This window comes from Arachis hypogaea, chromosome 10 (assembly GCF_003086295.3).
Source record: "Arachis hypogaea cultivar Tifrunner chromosome 10, arahy.Tifrunner.gnm2.J5K5, whole genome shotgun sequence".
Classification (NCBI taxonomy): domain Eukaryota; kingdom Viridiplantae; phylum Streptophyta; class Magnoliopsida; order Fabales; family Fabaceae; genus Arachis; species Arachis hypogaea.
The window spans coordinates 74,447,432-74,472,696 of record NC_092045.1 but is presented as its reverse complement, the minus strand read 5'-3'; the positions used below and the strand labels follow the sequence as shown (position 1 = coordinate 74,472,696).

The following is a 25,265-nucleotide window of genomic DNA, read 5'->3' as shown; positions in this document are numbered from 1 at the left end:
TGCAGAAATGAGTGCCCCCATCACTGATTAATACTCTAGGGATACCAAATCTGCTGAAGATGTGTTTCTGGAGGAATTTTAACACTATTTTAGTGTCATTAGTGGGTGTTGCAATAGCCTCCACCCATTTGGATACATAATCCACTGCCACCAGAATATAAGTGTTTGAGTATGATGGTGGGAAAGGTCCCATGAAATCAATACCCCATACATCAAACAACTCAATCTCCAAGATTCCTTGTTGAGGCATGGCATAACTGTGAGGCAGATTGCCAGATCTTTGGCAACTGTCACAATTAAGTACAAAAGCTCGGGAATCTTTATAGAGAGTAGGCCAGTAGAAGCCACATTGGAGGACTCTTGTGGCTGTTCGCTCACTTCCAAAATGTCCTCCATACTGTGATCCATGGCAATGCCATAGAATTTTCTGCGCTTCTTCTTTAGGCACACATCTACGGATTACTCCGTCTGCACATCTCTTGAAGAGATATGGTTCATCCCAAAGATAGTACTTTGCGTCTGTGATCAATTTCTTTGATTGCAGCCTACTGTACTCTTTGGGTATGAATCTCACTGCCTTGTAGTTTGCAATGTCTGCAAACCATGGAACTTCCTGGATGGAAAAGAGTTGCTCATCTGGAAAAGTTTCAGAGATCTCAGTGAGAGGGAGGGACGCCCCTTCCACTGGTTCTATTCGGGACAGGTGATCTGCTACTTGATTCTCTGTCCCTTTTCGGTCTCTTATTTCTATATCAAACTCTTGCAGAAGCAATACCCATCTTATGAGTCTGGGTTTTGAATCCTGCTTTGTGAGTAGATATTTAAGAGCAGCATGATCAGTGTACACAATCACTTTTGATCCTACTAAATAGGATCTGAATTTATCAATGGCGTAAACCACTGCAAGTAGCTCTTTTTCTGTGGTTGTGTAATTCTTCTGTGCATCATTTAGAACACGGCTAGCATAATAAATGACGTGCAGAAGCTTGTCATGCCTTTGTCCAAGCACTGCACCAATGGCATGGTCACTGGCATCACACATCAATTCAAATGGTAATGTCCAGTCTGGTGCAGAGATGATTGGTGCTGTAACCAATTTAGCCTTTAGAGTCTCAAATGCCTGTAGACACTCTTTATCAAAGATAAATGGCGTGTCAGCAGCTAGCAGGTTGCTCAGAGGTTTGGCGATTTTTGAAAAATCCTTTATAAACCTCCTATAGAATCCTACATGCCCCAAAAAGCTTCTGATTGCCTTAACATTGGCAGGTGGTGGTAATTTTTCAATTACTTCTACCTTAGCTTGATCCACCTCTATTCCCTTGTTCGAAATTTTGTGCCCAAGGACAATTCCTTCAGTCACCATAAAGTGACATTTTTCCCAGTTTAAAACCAGGTTAGTCTCTTGGCATCTTTTCAGAACAAGTGCTAAATGGTTAAGGCAGGAGCTGAATGAGTCTCCAAATACTGAGAAGTCATCCATGAAGACTTCCAGGAATTTTTCCACCATATCAGAGAAAATTGAGAGCATGCACCTTTGAAAGGTTGCAGGTGCATTGCACAGGCCAAATGGCATCCTTCTGTAAGCAAATACTCCAGATGGACATGTGAATGCCGTTTTCTCTTGATCTTGGGGATCTACTGCAATTTGATTATAACCTGAATATCCATCCAGGAAGCAGTAGTATTCATGACCTGCTAGTCTTTCTAGCATCTGGTCTATGAATGGTAAAGGAAAATGATCCTTTCTGGTGGCTGTATTGAGCCTTCTATAATCAATGCACATACGCCACCCTGTAACTGTCCTTGTAGGAACCAGTTCATTTTTTTCATTATGAACCACTGTCATGCCTCCTTTCTTAGGGACAACTTGGACAGGGCTCACCCAGGGGCTGTCAGAAATAGGATAAATAATCCCAGCCTCTAGTAATTTAGTGACCTCTTTCTGCACCACTTCTTTCATAGCTGGATTTAGCCGCCTTTGTGGTTGAACCACTGGCTTGGCGTCATCCTCCAGCAGGATTTTGTGCATGCATCTGGCTGGGCTAATGCCCTTAAGATCACTAATGGACCACCCAAGAGCTGTCTTGTGCGTCCTTAGCACTTGAATTAGTGCTTCCTCTTCCTGTGGCTCTAAGGTAGAGCTTATAATTACAGGAAAGGTATCACCTTCTCCCAGAAATGCATATTTCAGGGATGGTGGTAATGGTTTGAGTTCGGGTTTTGGAGGTTTCTCCTCTTCTGGAGGGATTTTCAGAGGTTCTATTATCTTCTCTGATTCCTCCAAATCAGGCTGAACATCTTTAAAGATGTCCTCTAGCTCTGATTCGAGACTCTCAGCCATATTGACCTCTCTTACCAGAGAGTCAATAATATCAACACTCATGCAGTCATTTGGGGTGTCTGGATGTTGCATGGCTTTGACAACATTCAACTTAAACTCCTCCTCATTGACTCTCAAGGTTACTTCCCCTTTTTGGACATCAATGAGGGTTCGGCCAGTGGCTAGGAAAGGTCTTCCTAGAACGAGAGTTGCACTCTTGTGCTCCTCCATTTCCAGCACCACAAAGTCAGTAGGAAAGGCGAATGGCCCGACCTTGACAATCATGTCTTCAATCACTCCTGATGGGTATTTAATGGAGCCATCAGCAAGTTGAAGACATATCCTGGTTGGTTTGATTTCTTCAGTCAAACTAAGCTTTCTGATAGTAGATGCAGGTATTAGATTGATACTTGCCCCAAGATCACATAAAGCTTGCTTGGTACAAGTACCTTCTAATGTGCATGGTATCATAAAGCTTCCAGGATCTTTAAGCTTTTCAGGTAAGCTTTTCAGAATGACTGCACTGCATTCTTCAGTGAGGTAAACTTTATCAGTTTCCCTCCAATCCTTCTTATGACTTAAGATCTCTTTCATAAACTTAGCATAAGATGGTATTTGCTCAAGTGCTTCTGCAAACGGAATCTTTATTTCAAGAGTCCTGAGATAGTCTGCAAAGCGGGCAAATTGCTCATCCTGTTCGGCTTGGCGGAGTTTTTGAGGATAAGGCATTTTGGCTTTGTATTCCTCAACCTTAGTTGCTGCAGGTTTATTACCTACAGAAGTGGGTTGGGAAGCCTTTTTAGAAGGGTTGTTATCAGCACTTGTATGTGACTGATCACTCACTGGCATTTGAATGCCAGGGGTGGAAGCTGGAGTGGCGTTAGACGCCACTTTCTTATTTGTTACTGGCGTTTGAACGCCAGAACCATGTTCCCTTTGGGCGTTCAACGCCGGATTCATGCTTGTTTCTGGCGTTGAACGCCAGGAATGAGCATGGTCTGGGCGTTCAGCGCCAGCATCATTCCTCTCTGGGCTCTGATTGTCCTCAGAGGGATTTTGAGTAGACATCTGTTCATTTCTTGGCTTCCTGCTGCTTTGAAGTGAGGTATTTAATGTTTTCCCACTTCTTAATTGGACTGCTTGGCATTCTTCCGCTATTTGTTTTGACAGTTGCTTTTCTGTCTGCTTTAATTGCACTTCCATATTCCTGTTAGCCATTCTTGTTTCCTGTAATATTTCCTTGAATTCGGCTAGCTGCTGAGTTAGAAAGTCTAATTGCTGATTAATTTCATTAGCCTGATCCACCGGACTGAGTTCCGCAGTTACTGTTTTAGCTTCTTCTTTCATGGAAGATTCACTGCTTAGGTACAGGTGTTGATTTCTGGCAACTGTATCAATAAGCTCTTGAGCTTCTTCAATTGTTTTTCTCATATGTATAGATCCACCAGCTGAGTGGTCTAGAGAAATCTGAGCTTTTTCTGTAAGCCCATAGTAGAAGATGTCCAATTGCACCCACTCTGAAAACATTTCAGAGGGGCATTTTCTTAGCATCTCTCTGTATCTCTCCCAGGCATCATAAAGGGATTCATTATCTCCTTGTTTGAAGCCTTGGATGCTTAGCCTTAGCTGTGTCATCCGTTTTGGAGGGAAATAGTGATTCAGGAATTTTTCTGACAGCTGTTTCCATGTTTTTATGCTGTTCTTAGGCTGGTTATTTAGCCACCTCTTAGCTTGATCTTTTACAGCAAATGGAAACAGTAATAATCTGTAGACATCCTGATCCACTTCTTTATCATGTACTGTGTCAGCAAATTGTAAAAATTGTGCCAGAAACTCTGTAGGTTCTTCATGTGGAAGACCAGAATACTGGCAGTTTTGCTGCACCATGATAATGAGCTGAGGATTCAACTCAAAGCTACTAACTCCAATGGAGGGTATACAGATACTACCCCCATATGAAGCAGTAGTGGGGTTAGCATATGACCCCAGAGTCCTCCTGGACTGATCATTCCCATTTAATTCCATAATGGAATAAAAGAGATGATATGTATGTTGCTATTATTTATTTTATAATAGTGGAATAAATAAAAATGGAATATATAAGAAAAATTTGAAAATATTCTATGAAAATTTTTTTCGAAAAAATTTTGAAATTGAAATCTGAAATTTATATAAAAAAATTTCGAAAATGTAGTTTTAAAATTAGTTAGAAAAGATTTTTTTTTTTGAATTTTATGATGAAAGAGAAAAACACACAAAAGGCACAAGACTTAAAATTTTTAGATCTAATGCTCCTTATTTTCGAAAATTTTTGGAGGGAAAACACCAAGGAACACCAAACTTAAAAATTTTAAGATCAAGACACAAGAAAAACTCAAGAACACTTTGAAGCTTCACAAGAACACCAAGAACAAAAGAAAGAACACCAAACTTAAAATTTTTAGAAAACTTTAATAAAATTTTTGAAAATTATAAAAAGATTAACAAGAAAACACCAAACTTAAAGTTTGGTACAAGATTTAATCCAAGAAAAATTATTTTTGAAAAAGGTTCCAAAGGGTATACCCAATTATCAAGAACAACTACTAAAGCTCCAGCAAAATGGGCAGCAACTTCAGAGTTAATTCTAAAAATGGATATAAGTAAAAATTTTGAAAGTTACTGTTTGAAAAAGCACAAGAGAAACAAGAAAAGACACAAAACAAGAAAAACTAAAGATCAATCAAGAAAAATGGACAAGAACAACTTGAAGATCAAGGAAGAACCAAGAACACTAACACGAAAATTTTAAAGAAAATATAAAATATGCAATTAACACCAAACTTAAAATAAGACACTAAACTCACGAAAAATTAACAACTAATTAAAAAAAATAATATTTTTGAAAAGAATTTTTTTTTTGAAAAGAGACTATCCTATCAAAATTTAATGACTCTGTAACAACAAAAATAAATTATTCCTGATCTAAGAAATAAAATATGCCTTCAATTGTTCAAACTCAATAATCCCCGGCAACGGCGCCAAAAACTTGGTGCACGAATTTGTGATTCGCACAACTAACCAGCAAGTGCACTGGGTCGTCCAAGTAATACCTTACGTGAGTAAGGGTCGATCCCACGGAGATTATTGGTTTGAAACAATCAATGTTTATTTTATTAATCTTAGTCAGGAGGTCAATAAGGTTATTTGGATTTAATTTTAAGAAGTCAAAGTATTTAAAATCGTAAGAAAAATAAGAGAGAATAATAGCGTTACTTGTTATGCAGTAATGAGAAATATGTTGGAGTTTTGGAGATGCTTTGTCCTCTGAATTCCTGCAATGTAATATTTAACTCAATTGTTTGTAAAGCACGTCTACGGCAAGCTGCATGTAGGGCGTCACCATTGTCAGTGGCTACTTCCCATCCTCTCAGTGAAAACGTTCCTATGCTCTGTCACAGCACGGCTAATCATCTGTCGGTTCTCAATCAGGTTGGAATAGAACCCATTGATTCTTTTGCGTCTGTCACTAACGCCCAGCCTTCAGGAGTTTGAAGCTCGTCACAGTCATTCAATCCCAGAATCCTACTCGGAATACCACAGACAAGGTTTAGACTTTCCGGATTCTCATGAATGCCGCCATCAACCCGGCTTATACCACGAAGATTCTGTTGGGGAATCTAAGAGAAGTTCATTCAGTCTGATGTAGAACGGAGGTGTTTGTCAGACACACGTTCATAGATTGAGGGAGGTGATGAGTGTCACGGATCATCACCTCTTTCACAGTTAAGCGCGAATAAACATCTTAGATCGGACCATACACACGTTTGAGTGAAATAGAAACAATTGCATTAATTCATCGAGACGCTGCAGAGCTCCTCACCCCCAACAATGGAGTTTAGAGACTCATGCCGTCAAAGTGTATAAAATTCAGATCTGAAAATGTCATGAGGTACAAGATAGGTCTCTAAAAGTTGTTTAAATAGTAAACTAGTAACCTAGGTTTACAAAAAATGAGTAAACTAAGATAATTGGTGCAGAAATCCACTTCTGGGGCCCACTTGGTGTGTGCTGGGGCTGAGATCAAAGCTATCCACGAGTAGAGGCCTTTCTTGGCGTTAAACTCCAGGTTATGACGTGTTTTGGGCATTCAACTCCGGATCATGACGTTTTTCTGGCGTTTAACTCCAGACAGCAGCATGAACTTGGCGTTCAACGCCAAGTTACGTCGTCTATCTTCGCGCAAAGTATGGACTATTATATATTGATGGAAAGCCCTGGATGTCTACCTTCCAACGCCGTTGAGAGCGTGCCAATTGGACTCCTGTAGCTCCAAAAATTCCATTCCGAGTGTAGGGAGGTCAGGATCCAACAGCATCAGCAGTCCTTTTTTTTCAGCCTAACTCAGATTTTTGCTCAGCTCCCTCAATTTCAGCCAGAAAATTCCTGAAATCACAGAAAAACACACAAACTCATAGTAAAGTCCAGAAATATGATTTTTGCCTAAAAACTAATAACATTCCACTAAAAACTAATTAAAACATACTAAAATCTACATGAAATTACCCCCAAAAAGCGTATAAAATATCCGCTCATCAAAGCCCTAGCTCCATGGCATCCAAAATTGATTCCACCGTTAACCGTGGTTCCACTTTTCTCTTTTCCTCTGTTCGAACCGATAGGGTGCGTGAACTAGGGTTTTGGTTTTGTGGCAGTGGTTGTTCATCGGAGAGCCACTGGCGATGCTCCTATTCTCAAGCAATCTAAATTCAAGGTGATCTTTGTAATGGTAGTATTATATTTTTCCTAGGCTTCAACTCAAAATTCATATGATTTTGTTTGCTTATCGTAATCGCTGTGCTTTCTCATTGCTTATTGTGATCTATGTGCTTTTTCAGTTTCTTTTTTTGTTTCTAATTCAAACTTTTGATTGAGGACTATGACTTATTTGAATCTGAGTTATAATTGTTTATAATATTTTATCAGTATTAGTTTGGGTTAGTCACTTAACTCATCTTAATAGTTACACTGTAATTTAATGATCGACCTTCTATTCGAGTCTGCATTCATGATTTTCTTTGTGGAGGTGAACATATGTTGGATTAGCTGTGAAAATTTTGCATATCGAGTTTAGTTGTAATTTGGTTACTGTTCCAACTCCCAACATAGATGATACAGAAACGTTAAGAACAAAAATGAATTAATATTATCCCTATCTTACCCTTATCCTTGTGCTTTGTTCATTCAATGACATGTTGTAATGTTGTTGCTGTCTCTTACACATTCACAAGGAGGAGATCCTTCTAAACAATGTAATTTCACTTTCGAGGTCAACAATCCCACTTCTTCCTCCCTATTTCATTTTTACGTCCAAAATTTAATTCATATGTCGAATGGCGGGTGGCAACATCTTCCTTGGCTACCCTCTCAAGATTTTCATGGGGAACAAAATCCAAACTTCACACTTCACTCAACAATCTGTAAATCATGATTGCTTGTATGCAAAGTTTGTATTCGTAGGTTTTGATGAATGACAAACTAACAAACCACATGAAAGGACAAATCAACAAATATCTTAAATGAACAAACATGAAGAGTTGAAAGCAAACACAACAACAACAAGAAACTCAAGTCCACAACTTTTGAAGACATGTATAGAGTCTTAGGACTTAGGTAACTTCTTGTTAAGAACCAAATGTTAAATCTCTCAAACACACACTCACAAAATGTTTTGATGATTCAATGCTAGCCAAAAGGTTTTAAAAAAACTTGTTTTCAAAGGTACAAAAGCATAGGAATTGACTCCAACAAGTTTGAGATCAATCCTAAGCATTTTAAGGTGTTTTTAAACCATTCTTTGAGGCTTGCATCGATGCACACTTATATTGCATCGATGCAAAGCATGCAACGACTTGTTGCATCGATGCAAAGATGCTTGCATCGATGCAACCTAGCTGCAAATTCAAATTTCAGCATCAAAGGCATATTTGCATCGATGCAAAGTGTTATGCATCGATGCAAATAATTCAAAAACATAAAAAACGGCTAGTTTTGACATAAATGCTCCATCCCATTAATTCCCCAACGTTTCTAAGGTTTGGGAAATCTATAAATGGATGGATTGAAGCCTTATTTCAAAGGTTTTTTTGATTTTAGAAAGCTATCTCGTTCATATTTCTTTCTTCTACACATTTTTAAGTGATATAATACACTTGTTGAGAGAATATATCATTTTAGTTCAATAGTGCTAGACTTGTAATCACACACTCTTCTAGAGAGCACTCATTTTCATCTCAACAATTTTTTGAGAATTGTTTTTCTTGTACACCTTGTAAGTTGGAGTGTGATCTCCAAGGTTGAGTCAAGTGTTATAAACACTATAGTCGGTGAGGATACCAAAAGGTATACTGAGTACTCAAGGCAAATCTTAGAGAAGGTATCTCTAAGTGGAGTGGGTTAGTATACGAGTGGTGATCATATACCGTGAGGTGTTAGAAACTAAGGACTCGGATTGTAAAAGGTTTTGCGCGAGCACCTTGAAGCTTGGCAATAGTGGAACTTCTCAATTGCGATTGAGAAAGAAAGTGGACGTAGGACAAAGATTGTGCCGAACCACTCTAAACAGCGTTTGCCTCTCTCCAAACTTATCTCTTTAATAATATTGCCTTTTTACTTTTGAACAAATAAATTGTGATCGAAAAGTAGCTTCGTAAGTACTTAAGGAGTGGCTTAAGTCCGATTGGTGAAAATCTTGATCAATTTATTTGAGTTAGTGTCTATTGGAAAGTAAAAGCTCCTTATAAATGCTTAGCAATTGAGTTAAGCTCTTGGAAAAATACTAGTACAATAACATTTTTATATATTGTTTTTAATTTTCGCAAAAAGATAAATTGTTGTTGCATTACTCAATTCACCCCCCCTCTTGAGTAATTGTGCATAGGTTCTACAAGTGGCATCAGAGCTTAACCCTTTGAAAGACTTAACCGTTTAAGGGAAAAGATCATGGCAAGCACAGGCTTTAACAACAACAACACTAGCGAAGGTAACTCAACCGCTAGACCTCCTCTTTTTAGCGGAACAAATTACTCTTATTGGAAAAATAAGATGAGAATTTGGATCCGTTCTCAAGATGTGAGGATTTGGAAAGTTATTGAGAATGGAAATCATATTCCAACAAAGACAACAAGCGCCAAAGAAGAAGGAGTCTCCGTCTTAAAGCAAGTACCGAAAGGAGAAGATGAATATAGTGACGATGATTGGAAGAAAGTGGCAATGAATGATAAAGCCATCAACTTCATTCATTGTGCACTTAACGAGCATGATTATATGAAGATCTCTACATGTGAAACCGCTAAAGAGATTTGGGATAAACTCCAAATCACTTACGAAGGAACCGACCACATTAAAGAATCAAAGGTATTCATGTTGGTTCATGAATGGGAAAATTTCAAAATGAAAGATGAAGAGAGCATTGAAGAAGCCCTTGAAAGACTCTCCAAGATCTTCAACAATCTAAGCATGCTTGGTACAAAAATACAATGATAAACTAATTGTGACCAAGGTGCTTACAAGCCTTACACCAAAATGGAACTCCAAAGTGAACGCCATTGTGGAAGGAAGGCTCTATGATCAACTTACTTTTGATCAACTGCGAGGAAATCTTCTCACCTATGAAATGACTATGCTAAATAGACAAAAAGGTGAAGAAAGCAAGAAGAAGAGTCTCGCCCTTAAAACAACATCACTGCAAGAAGAAAGTGATGATAATGAAGAAGAAGGAGATGAAGAATTTGCACTCTTGTTGAAAAGATTCAATAAGTTTGCAATGAAGAAAAACTTCAAGAGCAAAACAAAGGTACCAAAATGCTATGAGTGTGGTGAAGTGGGACACATCAAACCCAATTGTCCAAAACTTCAAAAGGAGGACAAAAACAAGAAATTTAAGAAGAAGGAGAAAGCGTACATATCATGGGAGAACGAGGATGAATCCGACTCCGATGACAACGAGGTTGCAAATCTTTGCTTAATGGCAAGCGAAGAAAAGGTTAGTAATGACAACCCCACTTCTTTTAATTTACAAGATGAATATGATGCCTTACTTGAGGTGTACACAAAACTTACCCAAGATTATTCTCTCCTAAAGAAAAAGAATATGGAACTTTTAAAACAAAATGAGATGTTGAAAAACGAGAATATCAATCTTGGAAAAGATAAGTGTAGCACAAGTAGTGATCCATACAAATCTTGTAAAATGCATGAAAACGAAATTACAAATCTTAAGAACACTTTAGCTAAGTTCAATGAATCTTCAAAGAACTTAGATAAAATGTTGAAAGACCAAAAGCATGTTCATAATAAGGAAGGTTTGGGTTTTGATAAAGGAAAATTTAAAAATGTTAAAACCCCTATTAGGCAACCGCAAGCCCAAAAGGTAAGCATGCCTAAAAGGAATGAAGTCTTTAAACATCCTCCTCAACATGCTTCTTTTAGAAATTATAATCACAATGCATATAGATCAAAAGATGTTGCATTTAGGGAACAACCTAGGCAACCATTTAGAAACATGCATAGGATGCATAATCCAAATGTAATATGTCATTATTGTAATAAAGTAGGTCATATAGCACCCGTATGCTTTACTAGAATTAAACATATAAACTTTCGTAGTCAAGATATGAGATGGGCACCATATGGGCATTACGCTCATGCTAACCATCAAGGACCCAAATTCACTTGGGTACCTAAATCCCAATTTTAATTTTTTTTTGTAGGTACGTGTTGGAGCTAAGGATACAAATTGGTATGTTGATAGTGGATGCTCCAAACACATGACCGGCGATGAATCAAAGTTCACCGCAATAGAACCTACAAATGGAGGAAACGTGATCTATGGAGACAACAACACTGGCAAAGTAATCGGCGTTGGAAAAGTTGGTAAAAATCCTTCCTCTTCCATAGACAATGTTATACTTGTCAAAGGTCTCAAATAATAATCTCATTAGTGTTAGCCAACTGTGTGACAAAGGAAACTTAGTCACCTTTGATTCAAAATGTTGTTTGATAAAAAGGCAAGACACAAATGAAATTGTGCTAATTGGGCACCGTGTTGACAATGTATACATGATTAATCTAAATGAAGTTTCCTCAAATGATGTGAAATGCCTTGTTAGTAAAAATGATGAAACTTGGCTATGGCATCGTAGAGTAGCTCATGCTAACATGGACCATCTCAACAAGTTGGTCTCTAAAGAGTTAGTAATTGGCTTACCAAAGCTACGTTTTGAAAAAGACGTCCTTTGCGACGCATGTCAAAAGGGAAAACAAGTAAAGGCCTCTTTTAAATCCAAAAACATTGTTTCAACAACAAGGCCATTACAACTTTTGCACATGGATTTATTTGGTCCTTCTAGAACTATGAGCTTTGGTGGCAATTACTATGCTTTAGTTATTGTTGATGATTACTCTCGATTTACATGGACCTTGTTCCTAACAAACAAGAGTGATGCATTTCGAGCATTCAAAAGATTAGCCAAAGTTATTCAAAATGAAAAGAATTTGCATATATCATCTATTAGAAGTGATCATGGTGGAGAGTTTGAAAACAACCTCTTTGAAACTTTTTGTGAAGAAAATGGCATTGAGCATAATTTTTCCTCTCCTAGAACACCACAACAAAATGGTGTGGTTGAAAGGAAAAATCGTCATTTAGAAGAAATGGCGAGAACTATGCTAAATGAGGCTAATATTCCTAAGTACTTTTGGGCGGATGCGGTTAGTACCGCGTGTTATGTTATGAATAGGATTATCATTCGACCTATTCTCAAGAAAACACCGTACGAATTGTACAAAGGAAGAAAGCCAAATATTTCCCACCTTCACGTCTTTGGTTGTAAATGCTTTATTCTAAATAATGGAAAAGATAATTTAGGCAAATTTGATGCTAAGGCTGATGAAGGAATCTTCTTAGGCTACTCTCTAACTAGCAAAGCTTTTAGAGTATATAATAAACGCATCATGACTATAGAAGAAAGTATTCATGTTGCTTTTGATGAAACTAACCATTGTTGTGCTAGAAAAGATTTTGACAAAAATGTAGAAAACCTTGGTTCACTAAATTTGAATGGTGAAGACAAAGAAAAGGATTTAAATGAAGCCTCTACAAGCTCAACAAAGGATAGTGCTCAAGTTGAAGAAATTGAACCATCACAAGCACAAATAAATGCACTTCCAAAGGATTGGCATACTTCAAAGAATCATCCTCTAGACAACGTCATTGGTAGTGTTTCGAAAGGGGTAACAACTCGATCCACTTTTAGAAATTTATTTGCATATAGTGCTTTTGTTTCTCAAATTGAACCATCTACCATCGAGTCCGCAATTGATGATGACCATTGGGCTATGGCAATGCAAGAGGAGCTTAACCAATTCAAACGAAATGACGTTTGGGAATTGGTGCCTAGACCAAGTAATCAAACAATTGTAGGAACAAAATGGGTTTTTAGAAATAAACTCGATGAAAATGGTACAATTGTTAGAAACAAAGCTAGATTAGTAGCTAAAGGTTATAATCAAGAAGAATGCATTGATTATGACGAAACTTATGCTCCCGTAGCTAGATTAGAAGCTATTAGGATGTTACTTGCTTTTGCATCCTCTTATAACTTCAAACTTTATCAAATGGATGTTAAGAGTGCCTTTCTTAACGGTTTCATTAAAGAAGAAGTATATGTTGAACAACCTCCCGGTTTTGAGGATTATGAAAATCCTAATCATGTTTTTAAACTTAAGAAAGCTCTTTATGGTCTTAAACAAGCTCCAAGAGCTTGGTATGAACGTTTGAGCAAGTTTTTAATAGAAAAGGGTTTTAGAAGAGGGAAGGTTGATACAACTTTATTTATCTTGATTGAAAACAAAAATATTCTTTTGATACAAGTTTACGTCGATGACATAATATTTGGTTCAACTAACGAATCACTTTGCAAGTTTTTCTCAAACCTCATGCAAAGTGAATTTGAAATGTCCATGATGGGCGAACTCAACTTCTTCCTTGGTCTTCAAATCAGACAAGGAAAAGAAGGAACTTTCGTTAGTCAAACCAAATATTGCAAGGAATTGCTCAAAAGATTTGGAATGGACAATGCTAAGGCAATGGACACACCAATGAGTACTACTTGCTACCTTGACAAAGATGAACAAGGTAAAAGCATAGATGTAAAGAGGTATAGAGGCATGATAGGATCATTGCTTTATCTAACGGCAAGTAGACCAGATATCATGTTTAGTGTATGCATGTGTGCGAGATACCAAGCTAATCCTAAGGAATCTCACTTAAGTGCGGTAAAAAGGATCATGAAGTATCTCATAGGAACATTGAATGTTGGATTGTGGTATCCGAAAGGATCCACCTGTGATTTGATTGGCTATTCCGATTCCGATTTTGCCGGTTGCAAATTGGATAGGAAAAGCACTAGCGGCACTTGTCACTTACTAGGAAACTCTCTTGTTTCATGGTATAGTAAGAAACAAGTAAGTGTAGCCTTGTCTACCGCCGAAGCCGAGTATGTAGCCGCCGGTAGTTGTTGCGCCCAAATTTTATGGATGAAACAACAACTTATGGATTATGGACTCATGCTTGACCACATTCCTATCAAATGTGATAATACTAGTGCAATAAATTTAACAAAGAATCCGGTTCAACATTCAAGAACCAAGCATATTGAGATTAGACATCACTTCATAAGAGACCATGTTGAAAAGGGTGATGTGGTTATTGAATTTGTTGAAACTAGTAAACAACTAGCAGACATCTTCACTAAACCTTTATGTAAAGAAAGTTTTTTTAACATCCGAAATGAACTTGGAATCTTGGATTCTAATCTAATATGATTTGCTTAAAATTCATTGTATTCATGTCGCTATTTTTTTTATCTATTACTAACTTAAGCATTGGAGATATCCAATTGGCCTTTGTTTTGCAGGTTTATGAGTTGATGAATGAGTAATCAATCTTGAGGTAGGTTGAAGAATTTGAAGACTATAAACACTGGAGGATCAATAAATTGAAGTTTATAATGGGTTAGAGTCAGTATATACATGATGGAACTCAATGGGTTGAAGAAAGAACCTCCAAAGGATGAAATCTTGGAGTTTTTGGGCAAATGATGCATGTTGCATCGATGCAACCAAGATGTGCATCGATGCAAAGTACACGACGCACTATGTGCATCGATGCAAAGCCCTTTGCATCGATGCAAAGCACACGACGTGCTATGTGCATCGATGCAAAGCCTATTGCATCGATGCAAACTCGCCCAAATTACACAAAGACACATGATTTTGGCATTTTTTGAAAACCTAAACCCCCATTTTTCATCATCTTCAACCTCACAACTCATATCCCCACATTCAAACCTCCATAACCTCCACAACAAACTCACACATACCTTCATACAACTCACAAAATCTTGATACCCACTACAAACAAACTACATATTTGAAGTCCCCACTTTCTCCTCTACAAAACCCATAAAACAACATCATCAACAATGCCTAGAATCAAGAGAACCATGAAGAAGTCAAAAGGTTCTTCAAGTGTGGTTCCACCTCCAAGTAATCATCCTTTGGCAAGGTACTTTGCTTCTAATGAAGATCTTCAATTCTATGAGGAAAAACTCGCCGGAAGAAAGGAAATTCCTCCGAGGTATTTGGATCCGACCCTTCTTACCATTCATCATTTTGATAATCTTAAGGCTATTCTAGTTCATCAAGGTCTCATGGATTTTGTTCAAATTAAGAGTAGATATTATCCGGATTTAGTTGCCATAGCCTATAGTACACTCATGATTGAGATTGTTGAGGGAGATGAATCAAGTTTCACATTGCTCTTCAAGTTAGGAAGAAAGGATTATAGGCTAGATGGAGATGAATTAGCCACCATTTGGGAGTTGCCAAATCAAGGTGACTTATTTCAAGGTGGTAAAACCCCAATTGATGAATGGGGTTATTCTAAGGAAAATGCCATGCATCTGTTCAACCTTGTACAAGGAGCTCACTCCAAAATTAGTTGCAATTCCATGAGTGCGGAACATAGAACTTTGCTATATCTAGTCACCTATGTATTGCAACCAAGAATATCCGGGCATGCAAATGTAACTGATGAAGATTTGATTATCATGTGGGCTATGGTAAATGGGATTAAGATTAATTGGCCATACTTTATATTACAACATATGATTAGGCTCAAGATGAAGGACATGAATGGTGGATTAGGTTTCCTTTGCCTATGGTCTAAAGTCTTCGATTATGTTGGTATTGATGTATCAAATGAGATTGCAAAGGAAGTACCACCCCAATCTTGTATCAACACTCACCTTCTCAATAAAATGGGAAGAAAAAATGTTGATGAGCAAGATCCTCAAGAGCAAGCTCCTCCACAAGCACCTCAAGCTCAAGAACCACCCTCCTTGGTTGATGTAATGAGAGAATTACAATCCATCAACCAAAACATCCAAAGGATTGAAGTTGATCATGGTAGGCAACTTGAAGCACTTAATCGTCGTGTGTCTCGTGTAGATCATCGCACTGGTCGCTTGGATCGTCGTCTTGATGACTTATATGAGCATTTCGGCATCCACCTACCATATGAAGAGAATAGTGATGATAATGAAGACCAAGATTGATTATCCCCTCTTCATCAAGTCATTTTTTTTCGCTTTATGTTTAATTGATCATATGAACTGTTAAACTAACTCCTAGTAAGCTAAGGTTTTCTCTTATGGTTTAAATACTTTAATATCTGTTTAATGATTATTGCTTGTATGCTTTTTCAGTAAATGACTCAAAATAGGCTTGGTACTCCTATTTTAAGTTAATATGCATGCTTTGATATATTTCACTTCTTTAGGGGGAATTATGCATGTTTATCATATATAAAAAGAAAGGAAATCAAAATCTCTTCTTTTTGATAATGTCAAAAGGGGGAAGAAAAGGTTGAGGATATTTAAAGATTTGAAATATTTGAAGATTTGAAAAGGGAGAAAAGTTTGAGGATTTGAAAAGGAAAGAAAAAGTTTGCAAAACAATGATTTCAAAAAGACTTCCGCTAAAGCAAAAACTTTGATACCAAAATTTTTTTTTGATAAGCACCCTCTTAAAGGAACAAATGGACATACTTAGGGGGAACTCTTGCAAAAGTTTTCTATAAAGGAAAGTGCATTACAGTTGCTTTCAAAATCATTTATATATCCTCAAAATTGGTTTGTCATTATCAAAAAGGGGGAAATTGTAAATCATGATTGCTTGTATGCAAAGTTTGTATTCGTAGGTTTTGATGAATGACAAACCAACAAACCACATGAAAGGACAAATCAACAAATATCTTAAATGAACAAACATGAAGAGTTGAAAGCAAACACAACAACAACAAGAAACTCAAGTCCACAACTTTTGAAGACATGTATAGAGTCTTAGGACTTAGGTAACTTCTTGTTAAGAACCAAATGTTAAATCTCTCAAACACACACTCACAAAATGTTTTGATGATTCAATGCTAGCCAAAAGGTTTTAAAAAAACTTGTTTTCAAAGGTACAAAAGCATAGGAATTGACTCCAACAAGTTTGAGATCAATCCTAAGCATTTTAAGGTGTTTTTAAACCATTCTTTGAGGCTTGCATCGATGCACACTTATATTGCATCGATGCAAAGCATGCAACGACTTGTTGCATCGATGCAAAGATGCTTGCATCGATGCAACCTAGCTGCAAATTCAAATTTCAGCATCAAAGGCATATTTGCATCGATGCAAAGTGTTATGCATCGATGCAAATAATTCAAAAACATAAAAAACGGCTAGTTTTGACATAAATGCTCCATCCCATTAATTCCCCAACGTTTCTAAGGTTTGGGAAATCTATAAATGGATGGATTGAAGCCTTATTTCAAAGGTTTTTTTGATTTTAGAAAGCTATCTCGTTCATATTTCTTTCTTCTACACATTTTTAAGTGATATAATACACTTGTTGAGAGAATATATCATTTTGGTTCAATAGTGCTAGACTTGTAATCACACACTCTTCTAGAGAGCACTCATTTTCATCTCAACAATTCTTTGAGAATTGTTTTTCTTGTACACCTTGTAAGTTGGAGTGTGATCTCCAAGGTTGAGTCAAGTGTTATAAACACTATAGTCGGTGAGGATACCAAAAGGTATACTGAGTACTCAAGGCAAATCTTAGAGAAGGTATCTCTAAGTGGAGTGGGTTAGTATACGAGTGGTGATCATATACCGTGAGGTGTTAGAAACTAAGGACTCGGATTGTAAAAGGTTTTGCGCGAGCACCTTGAAGCTTGGCAATAGTGGAACTTCTCAATTGCGATTGAGAAAGAAAGTGGACGTAGGACAAAGATTGTGCCGAACCACTCTAAACAGCGTTTGCCTCTCTCCAAACTTATCTCTTTAATAATATTGCCTTTTTACTTTTGAACAAATAAATTGTGATCGAAAAGTAGCTTCGTAAGTACTTAAGGAGTGGCTTAAGTCCGATTGGTGAAAATCTTGATCAATTTATTTGAGTTAGTGTCTATTGGAAAGTAAAAGCTCCTTATAAATGCTTAGCAATTGAGTTAAGCTCTTGGAAAAATACTAGTACAATAACATTTTTATATATTGTTCTTAATTTTCGCAAAAAGATAAATTGTTGTTGCATTACTCAATTCACCCCCCCTCTTGAGTAATTGTGCATAGGTTCTACCCTTAAATCTTCTTGTTAATCTGTAGCTTTTTGAATTTGATATGCTTTTTTCACTTTAGCTACATGTTTTCTAGCAATCCTCACATGCTATTGCTAATAATTTCATTTACTTATACTGCACAACGTTCTACAAGATATTGATTTATTTCTTTTGAGAACATTATATTATTGCTAAGCCCTGCTCTTGGTCTCACACTCTCACTCAATGTTAATATTTACTGTACTAGTTCTCATCCAAACCCTCGTGATTGTTGTGAATTTATCATTAAAGTTTGTACTTGTCCAATATTAAATCTTGAAAGCTAAAACATTGTTTGTCAACAGAGGCATGCCCTTTTGTAGAAGGGTACAGGAGGCCTTGACTGAACTAGATCTTTCTGTGGAGGTTAGCTTCAGATACATCATATTGTCACATACAACTTCCTTTCTTTTTTTCTATGCACATAGTCACATACACTTACCAGTTACGACCCTGTTTATTAACGGGCCTTGTTGCCTTAGTGCCTTGCGTATTCATTTTCATTAGTTTATGAAGATAAAGTAAAATCGGTGAAAATAATAAAAATTTATATTTTGTTATTAATTTATCTTTCACAAAATTCTAGAATTAGAAAATATTGAAATATGAAAACAAACTCTTGACTATAAGCATGTAAGCATGTATTTCATTTCATTAGTTACTATAACATTGTATTCTAACTTCTATGAGCATTAGTTGCCACTTCTATGTGGATCGATAAGCCATTTCATTAGTTACTATAATACTGTATAATTGATAAAAGAAATGGAGAAATGTAATACGTTGCACTCCTCTCTTGTATATTTTCTATTTTTTGTGTTAAGAGTTATTGACAAGAAATGGGAATATAAAAAAGATTTCTTTTACACTATAAAAGAAGAGTGTAAAAAATTATCATTTATCAAAGATTATCTTAAATCTCTTTTGACTAAAACAAAAAACAAGTTGACTGGAACATTTCCCAAGGTGCTAAAGAGCTTGGAGAGTATGACTTATTTGTAAGTGATAGCTAGAACCTATTTACAATTCTATTATGTAAGATTCAACTGAAGTTTATTAACTTGTTAAATATTACATTTGAATTTTGCTTAATTAGTCCTTGTTTCATGAAATTGTGATCACTATCCATTAGAAACCTTTCTTCCAACAATCTTCAAGGGACTATTCCAATCAGCTATCACGGATTGGTAATTTCGATACATTGTAAGTATGAAAAATTTAATGTATCTACTTATGTAAAATGTAAATCTCTCTGGTTCACACTGATGATTTATTCTAGCAGAATTTACTAATCTTAGAAGTGTTATGGACATGCAAGTCATTTATCTTTTTCTTTTCTCATATGAAATCTTTTTTCTCCTTTGATTACTTCCTTTTTTCTTTGTTTGCTAATTGGTTTTTGTCCTTCTATGTTGTAGTAATATATCTTGAATCTTGTAGTAATGTATCTTATAACTGATGAGCGGTGTAAAACCCGATTAAGTAATGGTAATTAACCCATAAATGAGAATTTGCTCTCAAAAGCTAAAAATGTGATTTTTATGGCTTAATATGATAGATAAGATTGAGACGAGAATTTCGATACCAATTTTTTAGAAATCGGACAAAGATTAGAGCAAACGGGCCAAACCGGACCAACCGGACCCATATTGGGCCCTTGGCCCAACCTAACTAAACAAAAACCATAATTTTCAGTATTCTCTCTCCTCACAACACACAAACACACGTTGAAAATGGGAATGGAGGGGGGAAGAACACTCTCTCAAGTTCTCTCCCTTGGTTGATCTTCAAACCACCATAACTTTTGATCTAGAGCTCCAATTACCGCACTATTTGTGGCTACGCATTCACCGCGAAGAGCTCTACAAAACCCACTACTTTATTCTTGAGGTAATTCACGAATCCATTTCAGTTTATCATCCCTAAATTTTGAGTTTCATGGAGAAATGTGTTGAGATTTTGAACTCTTTGATGTTATATGACCTAACTCTCTTGAAGGAAAAGATTAATCTTGTCTCCTTGAACCTTGGGTGTGGTAAGATTCTCAACCCTAGTGTAATTTGTTATTTTATGATACTTGGGTTTTGAGTTGTGGTGTTTGGGTATGATAATTGTGGCTTAGGTAGTGTGTATGTGAATGTTGAACCTTGATTGAGGTTTTGGCACTACAACATTTTCAAGTTGAGGCAACATTTAAAAAGTGTTGTCTAAAGGCTGACAAAATGTTGCTTTTGATCTATGGCAACACTTTTGGACCTAAGGCAACGTTTTTGGGCGGCGTTGCATATGCAGCCGTTGCCTTAGATCAAGGCAACACTTTTTTGTTTCAAAAGCAACGCTTTTGAGAGCAACACTTGAAAAGTGTTACCTTTGGTTGAAAAACAACAACACTTCAAAGATGGTGTTTGAGACAACACTTTTACAATATTGTCTTTTCTCATATTTTGACCACTACTAAAAAATGTTGCCTATTTGCAATAAAATTCAACCCTTTTATGTGTTGCTTATAAGTTTGAATTTGCAATACTTTAAAGTGTTAGCCTATTAGTTTTGAATATGCGACCTTTTAAAGCATTGTCTTTTCTTTTGAATATGCAACCCATACAAACGTTGCTTTTTCTTTTGGATATGCAACCTATACAAGTGTTGCTTTTTCTTTTATATATTCAACCATACAAGTGTTGTCTAATATTCAAAATATGCAACTAATAAAAAGGTTACCTTTTTAATAAAAATAAAAATTACTTTTGTAATAAAAATACAAAAAATTAAAATTTATAATAAAATTTTTTGTTCATACATGTGTAATTATTTTAATTAATAAATAAATTTGTGCACAATAGAAAAAAATTATAAAAGAGACAAAATAACTAATAATAAAATTCTAATTAAAATAGATATTTAAAAGTTCAATTAGTATTTTAAATACATGTTCATCAATAATTCTCAACAAAATAATAAAATTCTTGTCTAACAATAATTGTCATAACAAAATAGTAATTAATATTTATCAAAAAGATATCAATCTACTTGCATATTTTATATCCATGCTTGACTTGTCCCATATGCTAAATCTGCAAATAATACACAACAAAAAATAAGCAACTTATCATTAAAACTGAAAAATTATAATAATAGAATTTTTTTTATAATATTAAATACATAGATATAAAAGCAATAAATAGGTCTAAAAAACTCATTCTAATGTTCCTAACAACATATAAATATCATGAGTGTGAATGAATGGATAAATTGAATGGGTCTGGGTCTTCTCATGAAAGCAAATTTAATCCCATGTATATAACTGCATTTCCGTTGGATGAACTTTTAATATGTTCAAGCATTCTCGTTAGTAACTTTTTACAAGGAAACTAGTCAAGGCATCAACCAATTTATGATTAAAACCATGAGATATCTAACAAATAACAGTCAGCATTAGGCACTAGATTCAATCTAAATGAGAATAAGAAAACAATTTTAAATTTCCTTAAAAGATAACAGTCCAACAGTAATGCCAATAATTCATAAAATTAAAATTGAAAGTCAGCCAAGGACATGGCTAGTCCTAACCTCTGGAAAATTACAACTGTGATGTGTTATTAACTATGATGGCAGGCCCAGTGTCACACATTATTTTCACAAAAAAACTTAATTAGAAGCATTAAGTCATTGCAAAATTTGTCACATAAAAACTTTCGCTTTTATGTTCATGTCTAGGAATTTCATAGGTTAATTACTAGTTAATATTAAGTTCATGTCGCAGGATAATTGCCCGAGACTTCTGGAGTCTTTCATCAGCTGTAATCAAGTATGTGAGAACTACTGTACTAGATTCAAGCTAGTTAGCAACATATATAAAAGTTAAAATTAATGTTTCTTGGTCAGTGTATCCCCCTTCATACACTTCAAGAACCGAAACAAAACAAGACGGAACTGGGGGAAGAATCGAGGTATAATAGACTGGTTTGTTGATTAAGCTCAAAATTAAAGAGTAAAATTAATTACTTACAGAACTGTCCCCAACAAAGGCCATTGACTTCCCTTTGACCATCTTCAAGAACTGAGTAGCATCAAAGAGAGGAAGCTGACACTCATTAAGTTTCCATCTCCATTGAAGAAACTCCCTGTCAGGTCTTCCATGTAGAAGGCAATTCTGCTTGTCAAATATGAAAGGGCATGTCTCATTGCTGTAGTACGGTCCCTTCAGATAAGGAGTCTAGTTCCCAGAGAAAACATTGCAACTAGTCCTTCTTGTTTCTTCTTTAGATTCAAAGCTTGTGGCAAATATCTTAGAAGCTGATATATTCAAGGTTCTGAGGAGAGGAAAGAGGAGCACTATCACAACAAGAGTGAAGGGTAACAGGACCACACCTCTGGGGATGTTTCTTGCTGCATAGTTGCACTTCAAAATCTCAGTACCCTCTAACTTCATAACACACAACCAACCTCAGCTTTCTTATTAGATTCAACTCTTCTCTGTTGGACACTTACTAGTTACTCTTTTTTTATTTTGCAGTGTAGATCTCCAGTTTCTTGTCTTTAGGAATTGTAGAATTGTCCATGAAAGACACTACAAGCGGGAAGTTAAAGTGTACAATTCATTATGATATTGAATTTTATTAGTATACAGCCCATTCTGTCTTGCGATAACTCGATAAGCTATCTTTATAAGGAATATAAACATTTACCATTCATGACTCATGACGGCTTGCCTTTCCATCCTGCTTTTGAGATGCGACGAAGCTCCTGAGTTCGACCCTTCATATCACTGCAACTTCCCCCAATAATGTTAGGAACTAACGGTGCAAAACCTTGATTAACAAGATAAAGATATAGAAATGTAAAGGTACCTTTGAACAAGATAAAGAAAAAGATAGAACACAGGAAGTAGCACCAAGATCAATGCTCCAGCAGCCAGGCGGAAGAAACTACTTTGCTCCTGCAGAGAAAAATACCAAGTTTAATAAACAGCAGGCATGTCCTATATGATATGTGTTCACTGATCACTGTGATGATAAATTGGCTATATAAAATCTTCAGAAATTGTTGCATGATGAACTGAAAACGGGAAAAAAAAAAGAGAATGCCTAAACCTTTTGCATGGAATTTTTTTAATGACATGACCCATAGCCCAATGTAGATCATCTACCCGATGAATTTTATAGATATCCCTTTATTGCTAAAAGTCAGCAATGACAAGTTTTTAACAAATGATAAGCTTATTATACATTAACATTTTGAATTGGGCCATACCTTGCCTCCTCTAGAGAAAGGCTTCTGTTTCCCTGAGCAGGTGTAAGCATCACAAAACTGGTGTATAAACAATTCTGCCATCAAACCAAAAGAGCACTATAAGAAACACATCTCAAATTTATTTTTGGGGAAATGGGTTACAATAAACACCAAAATGGTATAACAAGAGTAAACTAGGGGAACTAAAATTTAAAAAACACAAGTATACCATGAAGACGGCTTGCTGATGGCCCCTGGCTTATGGGAAAGCAACTGTCAGCAAGACTCTGGACAAAATATGGATATAAATTAGGTAGAACTAGGCCAAAACGACAAATAAATATAAAAAATAATAAAAAATGAAAGCAACCTCACATAGGTGACGGTTTTTTGCAGCAGCTGCTGGATAACACTTAGTTCTAGAGAACTTGAAATTCATAACAGCATCACAATGCAATGCTCCAGATAAATCAGCCAAGCAATTATCATGACTCTGTATATAAATAAATCCACAACAGAGTATAAAAACATTTTCCAAGTAAAACTTCGATTAAATAGCAATGCAAGTAAGTCAAATGTCAACTCCACAAGCATGTATTGAATCCATTGAAATAACATGAGTTTTCTTTAAAATAACCAAAATACTTAGAGACAGCAAAGACAGAGACTCAAAATACAAGAGACAGAGACATGTACGAAAAAGAAAAAGTGAAGATAATTGGAAGCATTGGGAAAAACCTGGCAGCAAATTGATTGAACCGGAAGCATTCTCAGCCAACTCCAACACCTACAACAACTGTGAATCTAATGTTAAGTTCCCTAAATTGAGATTCCACCAACAATAATTAAATTCCAAGCCCTAAAATTGACATCATTTAGTGATTAAAGCACAAGCAGGCAAATACACAATAACAATAAAACATTACAGTGATTTAATAGGATCATAATTAATTAAACAATCATTTCTCATCAATGAAGAAAAATTATCATTACTAGAATTTCTCATCAACTTCAGCCATAACAAAGCTGAGTAAAGCAAGGAGACTATCTGTGATGGAAAGAGCACGAGCACCACGGGGGAGCAAAGCATATCAGCACCTAGCCAGGGGCTAAGAAAAACGTCGCAAGTAGAAGAAGGCGAGCAAATTGGAATCGAGCAGAGCAAAATTCAGAAGTTCAAAATGCAGAGCGATGAGCACGAAGGCGCACGAGCAGCAACAAGCACGACGGCGCGTGAGCAGAGACGAGCACGAAGGCAACGTGAGCAGCGAGTAACACAACTTCAGAAGCAACGATGAGGAAATGCAGAGCAGCAACGAACACGACGACGATGCGAGCAGCGAACAAGCACGACGGCAATGCGCCGATGCGAGTAGCGACGAGCACGACGGCGCGCGAACAGCGACAAGCGCGACGGCGACACGAGCAGAGAGGAACACAACTTCACAAGCAACTATGAGGAAATCGAACAAACAAAGAAAAATCACGCATCAATAAAATTTTGAAATGGTTGGGGTTAGGGTTTCTAATCGAAAATAGGGCTTGGAATTTTGTTTTGAACTCTAGATTTGAATCAGTAAATAACATATAAACTACAAAGATGTGTTTTGTGCTAAGTTAAAAGAAGGAAAAAGTACTTTTTTGTTAAAATATTTGGAGAGAAGGTCAAAATTTTTGAAGAAAAATTTTAATTTATTTTTGGCAACAGTTATAATGAGAAGTTTATTAAAAATTTAAAAACAACACTTATAAAGGGTAATATATAAATATCACAAATGTTGCCTGTTTAATTTACAAAAGTAACACTTTTTACTTGTACTTTAATTGATTAAAAAGGAACATTTATGGGGTGTTGTTAAAAGAAAGTTGCAACAGCTTTATTTTTATGTAACAAATATTAAGTGTTGTCTTTAGTTAGTTTAGATAACACTTTTTTAGTGTTATTTGCAGTATATGTTGCAATAG

The 25,265-nt window shown here is 36.2% G+C and overlaps 2 protein-coding genes across 6 annotated transcripts; one reads left to right on the top strand and one right to left on the bottom strand.

Moving 5' to 3' along the window:
• Window positions 1-9,865: 9,865 nt before the first annotated feature.
• LOC140175667 (uncharacterized) lies at window positions 9,866-22,465 on the top strand. Its single transcript, XM_072204200.1, has 3 exons — window positions 9,866-10,343; window positions 11,071-11,278; window positions 22,335-22,465. Exons 1-3 carry the CDS (start codon window positions 9,975-9,977, stop codon window positions 22,463-22,465), a joined length of 708 nt encoding a protein of 235 aa, XP_072060301.1. The 5' UTR covers window positions 9,866-9,974.
• LOC112715682 (uncharacterized) lies at window positions 20,936-24,894 on the bottom strand. Of its 5 annotated transcripts, XM_072204909.1 has the most exons (10): window positions 24,294-24,893; window positions 24,039-24,096; window positions 23,671-23,793; window positions 23,530-23,587; window positions 23,322-23,395; window positions 22,919-23,007; window positions 22,757-22,836; window positions 22,560-22,638; window positions 22,078-22,457; window positions 20,936-21,142 (listed from the first exon to the last, which is right to left on the bottom strand). In XM_072204909.1, exons 1-7 carry the CDS (start codon window positions 24,317-24,319, stop codon window positions 22,767-22,769), a joined length of 498 nt encoding a protein of 165 aa, XP_072061010.1. In that variant the 5' UTR covers window positions 24,320-24,893; the 3' UTR covers window positions 20,936-21,142; window positions 22,078-22,457; window positions 22,560-22,638; window positions 22,757-22,766. The 5 variants fall into 5 exon arrangements, with proteins under 5 accessions (XP_072061010.1, XP_025623262.1, XP_025623263.1 ...); XM_025767477.3 differs by having other exon boundaries at window positions 22,078-22,638; window positions 24,294-24,894; XM_025767478.3 differs by lacking the exon at window positions 22,560-22,638.
• Between the last annotated feature and the right edge of the window lie 371 nt (window positions 24,895-25,265).